General features: G+C 55.0%; 8 protein-coding genes across 8 annotated transcripts; 3 read left to right on the forward strand and 5 right to left on the reverse strand.

Moving 5' to 3' along the window:
• Window positions 1-285: 285 nt before the first annotated feature.
• DQ04_06681000 (hypothetical protein) lies at window positions 286-591 on the forward strand (the record flags this gene model as incomplete). Its single annotated transcript, XM_009314825.1, has 1 exon — window positions 286-591. One exon carries the CDS (start codon window positions 286-288, stop codon window positions 589-591), a length of 306 nt encoding a protein of 101 aa, XP_009313100.1.
• A 1,844-nt stretch (window positions 592-2,435) lies between these two features.
• On the forward strand, window positions 2,436-2,825 carry DQ04_06681010 (hypothetical protein; the record flags this gene model as incomplete). The annotated part of the gene is made up of 1 exon (XM_009314826.1): window positions 2,436-2,825. The coding sequence occupies one exon, from the start codon at window positions 2,436-2,438 to the stop codon at window positions 2,823-2,825; it is 390 nt and encodes a 129-aa protein (XP_009313101.1).
• Window positions 2,826-3,516: 691 nt separating this feature from the next.
• DQ04_06681020 (hypothetical protein) lies at window positions 3,517-3,846 on the reverse strand (the record flags this gene model as incomplete). Its single annotated transcript, XM_009314827.1, has 1 exon — window positions 3,517-3,846. One exon carries the CDS (start codon window positions 3,844-3,846, stop codon window positions 3,517-3,519), a length of 330 nt encoding a protein of 109 aa, XP_009313102.1.
• A 194-nt stretch (window positions 3,847-4,040) lies between these two features.
• On the reverse strand, window positions 4,041-5,882 carry DQ04_06681030 (hypothetical protein; the record flags this gene model as incomplete). The annotated part of the gene is made up of 1 exon (XM_009314828.1): window positions 4,041-5,882. The coding sequence occupies one exon, from the start codon at window positions 5,880-5,882 to the stop codon at window positions 4,041-4,043; it is 1,842 nt and encodes a 613-aa protein (XP_009313103.1).
• A 272-nt stretch (window positions 5,883-6,154) lies between these two features.
• Window positions 6,155-6,574, reverse strand: DQ04_06681040 (prefoldin subunit; the record flags this gene model as incomplete). The annotated part of the gene is made up of 1 exon (XM_009314829.1): window positions 6,155-6,574. One exon carries the CDS (start codon window positions 6,572-6,574, stop codon window positions 6,155-6,157), a length of 420 nt encoding a protein of 139 aa, XP_009313104.1.
• A 354-nt stretch (window positions 6,575-6,928) lies between these two features.
• Window positions 6,929-8,137, reverse strand: DQ04_06681050 (putative protein phosphatase 1, regulatory subunit,putative; the record flags this gene model as incomplete). Its single annotated transcript, XM_009314830.1, has 1 exon — window positions 6,929-8,137. One exon carries the CDS (start codon window positions 8,135-8,137, stop codon window positions 6,929-6,931), a length of 1,209 nt encoding a protein of 402 aa, XP_009313105.1.
• Window positions 8,138-8,308: 171 nt separating this feature from the next.
• Window positions 8,309-8,671, reverse strand: DQ04_06681060 (hypothetical protein; the record flags this gene model as incomplete). The annotated part of the gene is made up of 1 exon (XM_009314831.1): window positions 8,309-8,671. One exon carries the CDS (start codon window positions 8,669-8,671, stop codon window positions 8,309-8,311), a length of 363 nt encoding a protein of 120 aa, XP_009313106.1.
• Window positions 8,672-9,276: 605 nt separating this feature from the next.
• On the forward strand, window positions 9,277-9,645 carry DQ04_06681070 (hypothetical protein; the record flags this gene model as incomplete). The annotated part of the gene is made up of 1 exon (XM_009314832.1): window positions 9,277-9,645. A coding segment is annotated over one exon (369 nt), but the record flags the coding sequence as incomplete, so codon positions are not given.
• Between the last annotated feature and the right edge of the window lie 2 nt (window positions 9,646-9,647).

Consider the following 9,647-nt stretch of genomic DNA (forward strand, 5'->3'; position numbering starts at 1 on the left):
GCTGATGCTGATGCTGTGGTTGCGGCTGCTGCGGCTGCTGTTGTTCCCCCGCCCTGACCTCAGTTAGAGTAATGACACTCTCCGGTGAGAGCACAGACGATGTGCTTGGGCTGCGCAGGTACGACGCGTGCGGCAACAGACTCGTTCGTCCGTGGTGCTGCTTCTGCTCGTGGTGAGAGTGGGAGGAAGCTGCAGTAGAAGCGGTGGCGTGGCGCTCCCTCACCGCCGAGGAGGTCCTTGAAGGGCCCCTCTCCGTATAAAGCGGCGACACCTTTCCCCTCGACGATGCGGTCGCCTGACTATGATGTGGCTCGCGTCGCTGCTGCTGATGTTGGCCGTGGTCGTGGTAACGGTGGCCAGAGTGGGGGCCGCCCGCCATCGCATCATCCCCATCATGCTTCAACCGCCACGGCGATGCGGTTGCCGCTGGTGGCATTCGTGCCGCATGCACTGAGCCTCGTTGCTGGGGTAGCTCTGAACGAGAAGCGGCAGGCAGCGCCGCCGTGGTGGCCGTGGCCGCAGCTGCCGCTCGTGCAGCTGTTTCTGGGCGACAGCCGCGGTGGCGGCGCGAGCACACATCACACTCATTGAAGAAGTTGCCATGGTGCTTGCACGGTTTGTAACGCGGGGCCGAGGGCACACGCACGGTGCCAGACGAGTTGTGTGTGTGGCCGCGCGCAAGCGACGAGTACGTCGGGCTAAGCGGCGACACCACAACAGAGGCGCACCGGCCCGGCAGGCCGTCCTGCTGCACATTTTGCTGCCGTCGCAAGTGTGTTTCGCCGTCATTGGGGGAAGGGCTCCGGCGCGTACTCGGCTGCAGCGGAGACGATGATGAGGTTGAGCGCGGTGACGCACTCCGCCGCCGCGGTGCGGCAGCAGCAGCAGCACCTGCAGCACTCCTCCCAAGCGCCTTGGGCGAAAGCACAAGCCCCGAGCTGCGCGGTGAAGTTCCACCTCGCGTCTTCAGCACCGTCGCTGCCCCTGTCGCTGGGGTTGTTTGCTGCGTTCGGTTATGTGCATCATGCCGTTCAGAGGCAGTGTGGGGCGGCATGCCATGATGGGTCTCGGATGCGGTTGTCGCGGCCGCCTGTGGCGAAACGATGCCCCGCTGGCAGGCCCCGCGCAGCTCCTCCGTCAGCTCCTTAATGGACTGTGCAACTTGCAGCAGTACCACATCCTTCGCAGCGGATCCACTAGAGGGCGATGTCACATCTGGTGGTAGTGGTGATGGAATTGAGTGATGCTGCGTGACAATAACGGGTGGAGTTGTCTCGTCTGCTATACTGCTGAGAGCCTGCTGCTGTGGTGGTGGTAGTAGTGATTGACCTTCAGAGATGCTATGCTGCCGTTTCCATCGGCGCAGCTCCGCTCGCGAGACGGCAGCCTCTGAGAGGGCCTTGTCTCGCTCCTGTTCTACGCGCTTGAAATTCTCGAGCACCGCACTGGCGCGCTGCTCTGCGACCGCAGCGGTCTCACGCAGCAGCTGCATTTGTTCCTCCATCTGCTGGAACTTTTGTGTCTCGCCATTGTTGTTCTCGTCGTTTTTAGCGCCGCTGCTGCTGTTAACGACTTCCTGCGTAACTTGGAACATGTGCGCGATCACCTTAAGTACGGTTTCGTCCTTGAAGAAGTGTGACACCTTCGGCCGCGGGTGGTTCGGCGGCAGTGGCGGCTTCGACAGCTTGTCGTCGCGCCTCTGCTGCTGCTGATCCTCACGATCCACCGCCTCCACCTCCTCGTCCTCGTCCTCGCGCACGCAGGCGTCAAGCACATCCTGCGGCATTGGATGCGAAGATGCCAGCGGCGCCCCGTTCACCTCCACCCAGTTGACGTACATGGCGCAGAGATCCACAACATCGTCCACGAGTTCACGCAGCTCCGCCGCCACCTGTGTGCGTTTCTGCAACTTCTCGATGATGCTGACAAAGCCGATGCTCAGCTGCTCCAGCGCCACCGCCCACACACATGGTCCCTCACCGTTGACACGGTTGAAGAAATAGCAGCCGCGCTGCCGTGTGGCGCGCTCGCTCAGTAGCCCGCAAATCTCTTTCAGCACGACCGGGTCCTGGTTGAAGGCCCGCTCCACGTCGAGCTCCGCGTACGGAGCCAGCATGTCCGCGACGAACTGCTGCACCATCTCTGTGTCCTTCTGCATAAGAATCGCAGCAAGTTTGTAGTTGGTGCTAAACTTCCCCAGTGCCTGGTAGACGCTAGCGATGTTTGACTCCACTGCACGGATAATCGCGTCGTCGCTCGCGTGTATTGTGTTGTCAGACTCCATCCTCGCGTCGGTTCTTAGGACAGCTGTACTAGTTGTAGAGACAGCGTCCTTCAGCTTTCCCATGTCCAGCTCCACGTAGCCATCGCCCCACGCGTCATCAAACGTCAACTCATCCGCCGCGTCACCACCACGGCGCCGGCTTGCGGACGGGATGGCCAAGTACCGCACACTCAGCAGCCCTGCCACCATGGTGCGCAGCTTCCCCACTGCCTCGTACAGACGGACCAGCCGGTGGTCCATCGGCAACACGCGATCGCTCGGGGCGTCCTGCAGCAGCAGTGAGAGGGCCGCACGCCGCGCGCCACCCTTCTCGCCGTCCTTCCCAGTGCTGCTGCCACCACCACCGCCAGTGGATGACTGCGCGGCAGCAATGGCTCGATCAAGCACCGGTAGAATGCCATCGGCAAAGCGCATGAGTGCGGAGTCAACGTCTATGAGACTCTCGTCGGTAATGCCTTGCGCAGACATGTCCTTGGTAGAGCAGAAAAAGCGATGGACTGCAGCGAAGTATTTGACCAACTTCTGCTGCGTGTACAAGTGATCCTCTGTGGTCTCCTGCAGACGCGTCGACCACCGACCAAACTTCTGCAACAACATCGCCAGAGACTCTTCGTTCTTCTGCTGTCGTGCGATGGTGTCGTTCTCGCCGTCAGCGCCCTCCCCCTCTTCCACCTCCTCTTCGTCGCGGCGTCGTTGCTCCTTGAGAACGGCCTCCACCACCTCGTCATCGGCAGACTCATCAGTGCCTAGCAGGAACAACGTCCGCTTGACACGCCGCCCCACCTCCGCCAACCGCATGAGAATCACCTGCATCGCCTTTCTGAACGTATCCGTCTCCTCGCGCCAGCGCTTCTCTTCTTCCTGCAACCGCAGTGTCTCGGACTTGAGAGCCGCGCGGTCAACCAGCGCCCCGTCATCCTTCAGTCGCTCTTCTAAATGTTTCAGCGTCTCTAGTACGTCGGCATCGGTGACGGGCTGTGCGGCGTGTGGTTTCCGCTGCTCCGGACGCAGCACGAGTTTGGATGTCGTAGGCGCCGCCTCCGCCTTGGCGTCCCGCTCGAGCTGAGCGGCTGCTCGCTCAAGTCCCACCAGACGGCAGATGGCGGCCACAGCGTGGCAGATACGCGAGAAACGTTTACCATGGGCAGCGCTCGACTGGACCAGGTTGTCAAGACGGACCTTGTTGGCCGCGTACGACTGCAGCAGGCGATGATGTCGCGTCTTTACGAGCTTCAATCGCTCCTCGAGGTCATCAAAAATAGTCGTGGCGGAGAAGGGTGCTCCCCCGCCGCTACCGCCACCGCCACCGCTGTTAGCACCACCACCACCAGAGGCGGTAGTGAGTTCCTCCAGCATCTCAGAAGAGAGCGCACCGAGCAACTNTTTACGAGCTTCAATCGCTCCTCGAGGTCATCAAAAATAGTCGTGGCGGAGAAGGGTGCTCCCCCGCCGCTACCGCCACCGCCACCGCCACCGCCACCGCTGTTAGCACCACCACCACCAGAGGCGGTAGTGAGTTCCTCCAGCATCTCAGAAGAGAGCGCACCGAGCAACTCCTCCATTTCGCTCGTGTTCCCTGCACCCAGAAGAATCTCCTTGCTGATCTTGATGAGTTGTTTGCCGCGCTCTCTCACAGCCTCCTCCACACGGGTCTTCTCTAAGCGACTCTGTGCCCCTGTGAGGTGTTGCTTCTGCTGCTCCTGAATCCATTGCTCCTGTCGCTGCTTCAGCAGCCGAACCATATCGAGAAGGTTATTCACTGGGGGATCGATGCGAGCCGAACCCATGGGGGAGCNTTCAGCAGCCGAACCATATCGAGAAGGTTATTCACTGGGGGATCGATGCGAGCCGAACCCATGGGGGAGCTCGGTGGAACACCGGTTGGAAGCAGCTGAGCCAGCTCGTGCAGACATTGTTGAATCATCGCTTCCTCTGTCACCGAAGAGGTACCGCCACGTCTCTCCATTGCCCAAAGCCGCAGTTGCTCCGCCGTGTCCACGAGTGTCGACAGGGTGGTCTGATCAACGACATGCGGACTCCCATCGTCCGCTTCGTCTGTCAGCTGCGCAATCTGGGAACCTAACTGCTGCACCTGAAGGAGTAGAGGGTCATCCGCCGCCTCTGCTGCGACTAGGCGCTTCACCACCCCTTCTACGTAATCGGTCAACGCACCCCCGGTTCGCAGCAACTCGACAGCTCGCATGCGATATTCCTCTGGTAGACAGCGGGCAATCCGCATCATCGCCTCCGACGGCTCCTTCTCCTCCCGACGCCCACCCACCCGCAGCTCCGGTGTGGCCTGCTCGCAGCGGTCGTACACAAGGCGACCCAACTCATCCACGATTTCCATGAAGGGCCTTTCATTTAACACAGTGGCCTGCGATCCCCTACCCTCATGCCCAGTCCCACCTAACGTATATGCCATCTCTACAAGTAAGGGCTTTGCCTGCATTTGATTTCGAGCCAACATAAAAAGCAACTCCCTCGCTCCAGACAGCGCTACACGCATGTACTTCAGCATGGCTTCAGCAGAAGTATCGTCAGGTCCCTCTCGAAGATGAAGGGGATCCACATTTAGTTGGCAACCTCTGCTCACCTCCCTCATGACAGAAAGAAGAGCCTCCAAATCCCCCTTGATCCACTGGTCGTGATTGAAAGACGGGTGGACGCTTTCATTCTTTGAAAACAGCGTCTCCCGTTCCTGTTCCAGCGTAGGAGGAGAAACAACACCACATGAGGCGAACTTGGCCATGACATCTCGTTCGTATTGAAGAAGAAGCACAGAATTTGCATGGTTCTCTCGTCTGGCAAACTCCAACTCCTTCACCACCTTGAGCACTAAATCAGGCGTCTGGTCTGGGAGAGTCCCGGCTGGCGCCTCAAGTATATCCATGATCTGGTGAATTTTTTCACTGTTGGTGTCGCCAATACTAGCCCCGCTCGACGCAGGGAAACAGGAGGAGCGCAGGACATTCAGCATCTCCTGCAATGAGGTTTCCCTAGACAACACCTTACCCGGACAGTTCTTCTCAAGAAATGTCCATGCCGTCTCCTTACACTTCTCCACTTGTATGAGAACTGCTAAGAGACGACTCTCTATATCGGCAAGTGCCTCCGTGCTTTCACTGGTCATCTCATCGGTGACGACAGCAGCAGCAGTCGATCCCACACCGAGTTGTTGCCCAGTCAATTGAAACAGCGTTTCGTTAACAACTCCTGCAAGCGACTCCTGCCTGTAAATAGACTCAGCGCCATCCTTTTCGGCCCGGTTCTTGAGGTGAACAACGGCAGCTAGTAGGTCTCGAACCGCGGCATCTGTCCTATCATCTTCAATGAGCCCAAAGATGCGACTCTCCAGCTCCTCAGGGAACACCGGTTCATCGAGGCGCGTCTGCCTTGTGGCTTCCCTCAGTATGGCCGACGTTACCTCACGCCCGGGTACACGCGGGTGCTGCTCCAGCAAGGAGTTTGAACGCGTCATTTTATCCACACTTGTGTCTTGTCGGGTTTTGTCCGAGTCGCACCCTTTTTGTGCCAGTTTGAACGAGGTCCACAGCTGAGCGTGGGCACTGCTCCATTCCTGCCGCTGGCTTTCCATCACGACGACTCTTCCGGATAGAACAAGTAAGGGGATCGAGAGAGAAAGAGAGAGAAATAGGCAAAGAAGAGAGAGAGAGAGAGGGAGGGAGGGAGGAGAGAAAAGAGGGGCATATGTATGCATGCTTGCATGCATACATCTCGGAGCGCGTATATTAATGAAAGGGTACCAAAAAGAAAAAAACAGCTTCCCTCCAGCAAGAAGGTGGGCCGTGTTTCTTTTTCTTTTCTTTTAAACACCGGAAGANGCTTACCGGCTGCTCCATAAGTTTCTTATCGCTGCTGCTGCTGCTGTTGTTGTTTCTCTTGGATTTGAGCGTGCCTCGCCTGCATTTTGTGGAACAGTTCCTCGGCTTTCTGTTGGGAATCCCTTTCCTTCCGCTCTATTTCTGCGATGGAGGCATCCGTTCGCTTCAGCTCGCCATTGATGTATTCAAGACGGTTGTTGACGATTGCCTTGGCATCGCTCTGATCTTGGAGAATGAGAGCGGGACCAATGAGTTTGTAAACCTTGGAATCCGGCTCTAACCTGTTCATCTCATCTCGCACTACATCATTCTCAGCCTTCTGAGCACCAAGGTGACGACGGGCCTCAACGAGCTTTGTCTTCTTGCCACCCAGCTCCTGATTCTCCTTGAGAATGAGCTGCAGCTGATCGTTCATGCTCTTGAGCTCCGGTGGTACTTGTTGCATTCTGCCTGTCTGACCTCTCGCTTATGTATGTCGCCGCTTCTCCTGGTGCAGAACGTACAAAGAGGTAAGAGCGACAAGAACAGTAACAATGTGGTTGAATGGGAGGGGGCAAATAAAAATAAAAATAAAAATAAGACAGATGATGTACTCCCTCCGAATGCAGGAGCGTATATATATATATATATATATATATATACCAAAAGCGGGCCAGGCATCTCTGCGTGTGAAATCCCTAAGTCGAGACATGACACCTCGCTGGGGCATTCCGCTTCAAAGGCATAAATAAAGAAAATCAGGAGGACCCGCGAGTAATCCATAAAAATTTAAACAAAAAAAACAACAACAACATCATCATCAGGCCCTGCGTTTCCGATCGGCTTCCAAGTTTCCCTTGTTAACAATTGGCCACGAATCAATCTGAACCAGGAACGGCAGGTACATATACACTTTGTCACGGTACCTTTTGTCTTCTTCAATTGGATTCCGCTCCAAATACACCGTTTTGAGGCTGTCCTTGAATCCACTCAGCTTCCCTACCTCATCCCACTTATCTACCTTCCCGTCCGTGAGCCAAAACTCCTCGAGAAAAGGCATTGTTTGGGGATTGATTGCATCCGCATTTATAGAAGATATCGGATTAAAGCTAAAATCGATAATCCGTACCATTGAAAGACGTTCTACGTTTTGAATTGACGTCAAGCCGTTCTCGGAGAGGTACACTTCGCGTAGCTGAGGGTTGGCGTCGGGACCCAAGAAATTTTCCGCCTCAATGCTTGTGATGCGGTTGGCCTGTAGGCTGAGAATTTCTAACGACACCAACTTGTGGAGCGATGCGCCAATGGCTACTATCTTGTTCTTACCGAGCCACAGTTGCCTCAGCTTTGTCAGTGTCGCCAAACCAGGTCCAATCTCACGAATCCGGTTCCCCCCCAACTCGAGCAACTCCAAGTTGACAAGCGGCTCCAGATTCTTAATCTCCTTAATTTTGTTTTCCACCAAATACAGCTCCCTCAGCGTCGGCGCAAGAGACTCCAGTCCACTGATCTCTCGTATCTGGTTGTAACTCAGGTCCAACTTGGTCAGACGTCCAAAGGCATTGACTACGTTCCGCTTTGGCGATGGCTCCCCCTCAAGCCTGACGGTTGTGAAGAAATCCCTCAGTTTGCGAATCTTGTTGTCAAAGAAGTCCAACTCCTCGAGACGAGCAGCGAGGTGCTCTGGAAAAGGCGACAGTTCGTGAAGAAGGTTCTTTCTGAGTGACAGTGAGGTGCATTCAGTAAATTTGTCCAGCTCCACCTCATCCAAAGAGAATAGTCGCATGTTGTTGATCTCAATCATCAGGCTCTTGGTATCAATATTAAGAATTATCTCCTCTGCTGAGTGCTCCCCCTGGCGCTCTTTGGGAACTGGCGGCTGTTCGTCCTCCTCGCTGTCATCATCGGAGTGTTTCTGCGGGCCAGCACTCTGCGCGGCAAACATCGCCTGGAGTCCACTCTTCAGCTTTTCTCGTCGACGCTTCTTCTCCTCGCTGTCCTCAACACGGTGCTCATTTTCTTGGGGCATGACTTCTCTCTTCCAACGCAAATACAAAGTTAGCACAGCAAAGAAGACGGGAGAGCTACACACAGATTTATCACCACCACAAATAGTAACCCCCAGTACAGCACCCTTGACTGGGCCATCAAAAGTTTTTTTTACAACTAGAACAAGTCTTTACTCGCTTTAATCGGCAGGCTACTCGATATTCTTCCTTACCTGCCTCTTCTTCTTCTCGGCGTGCCTGCGTCGCAGATCCCGCACACCTTCCATAATCTGCCTCCGCAGCTGCTTGAAGCCCCTCTGCCGCTTATTGACGACGTTTGGAAACCGAATGCTCGCCACCTGCTGTGCCAATGGTTTCTCACCTTGAGCACTTTTTCGCTCCTTCATCCCCAAAGATTCCTCTAGCTTATTCTGTTCGTCGTGTTTTTGTTGAAAACGCTTACGCTTTATCTGACGTGACCCGCGAAGTCCTCGTGGGGTCTTCTTACCAGCCGATTTCGCCTGGGCATGCGTCACAATGGAAACCCGCGATCCCCTCCCAAAGCCACGTCCCATCCCTGCAAAATTCTAAACATCGACACAAAGACAGTACAGGGAGAGAGAGAGAGAAAGATAATGGGGGGACAAAAAAAAAAGAGAGATGTGGGGGGAAAAAAGAAGAATAAAGCAATAAAAAAACTGGTATGTCTATTTCACACGCAAACACACACCCACACAGAGAGAGAGAGAGAGAGACTCTATATTTATAGAAGCAGCCCGGGGAAAAGATGAAAACGGCACAGAAACCCGATGAGCTTTCCACGCCCAGTCCAAACGACAGAGTCATACAGAAGCAGGTGCTCAGAAGAAGCAAGAAAAAAATGTTACCAGAGAAAGAAACACCAAAGCCAAATATGACACCCACCTACATAGTATCAGAGTAAAGAGACCGCATGCGCCAGCATAGAGCCCCGTGATCAAGTAAGGCAAAAAATAAAAAAAATTCCCGCTCCCTCAGTGATGCAGAATAACATGGACTTAATCTTTCACCATACCGAAGGGAGCGGGAAAACATATAGCAACCTCCCCCCATTATCACCCCACCACACGCCGCGTTTGAAACAATAGACCATGACAAAGTTCCCACCACGGAGCCAGTTCTTAAGGGTAACGAAAAGGAAATGGCAAAGACATTTTTAACACGAACCCCCACCCAAAAAAAGGCAAATCCTTTTCTGGCACCTACGTGTTGCACAGTTTCTCCTCAAGAAATAAACCCACCGCCGACCCCACAGCCCAGGCAACGCGCACCCCCAGGCGCAACTGAACCTGGGGGTCCCGCAAACGTTTTTTTTATGACCAGCACCTTGTCCGCCGAGGTGTTCAAGTTTGCAGCAGTCTTGGTCACAGCGTGCGCGAGATTGGTGTTATTTCGCAAATGGAAACAAATAGCTGTCCAGCTTTGCTCTAAAATCCAGGAGTTCCACGCGCACGAGGGTGCTGAACCGAATTCCAAATCATACCCGGCGCCTTTTCCTTTGCGCACCCGGCG

Source organism: Trypanosoma grayi, assembly GCF_000691245.1.
Source record: "Trypanosoma grayi strain ANR4 Tgr_668_V1, whole genome shotgun sequence".
NCBI lineage: Eukaryota > Euglenozoa > Kinetoplastea > Trypanosomatida > Trypanosomatidae > Trypanosoma > Trypanosoma grayi.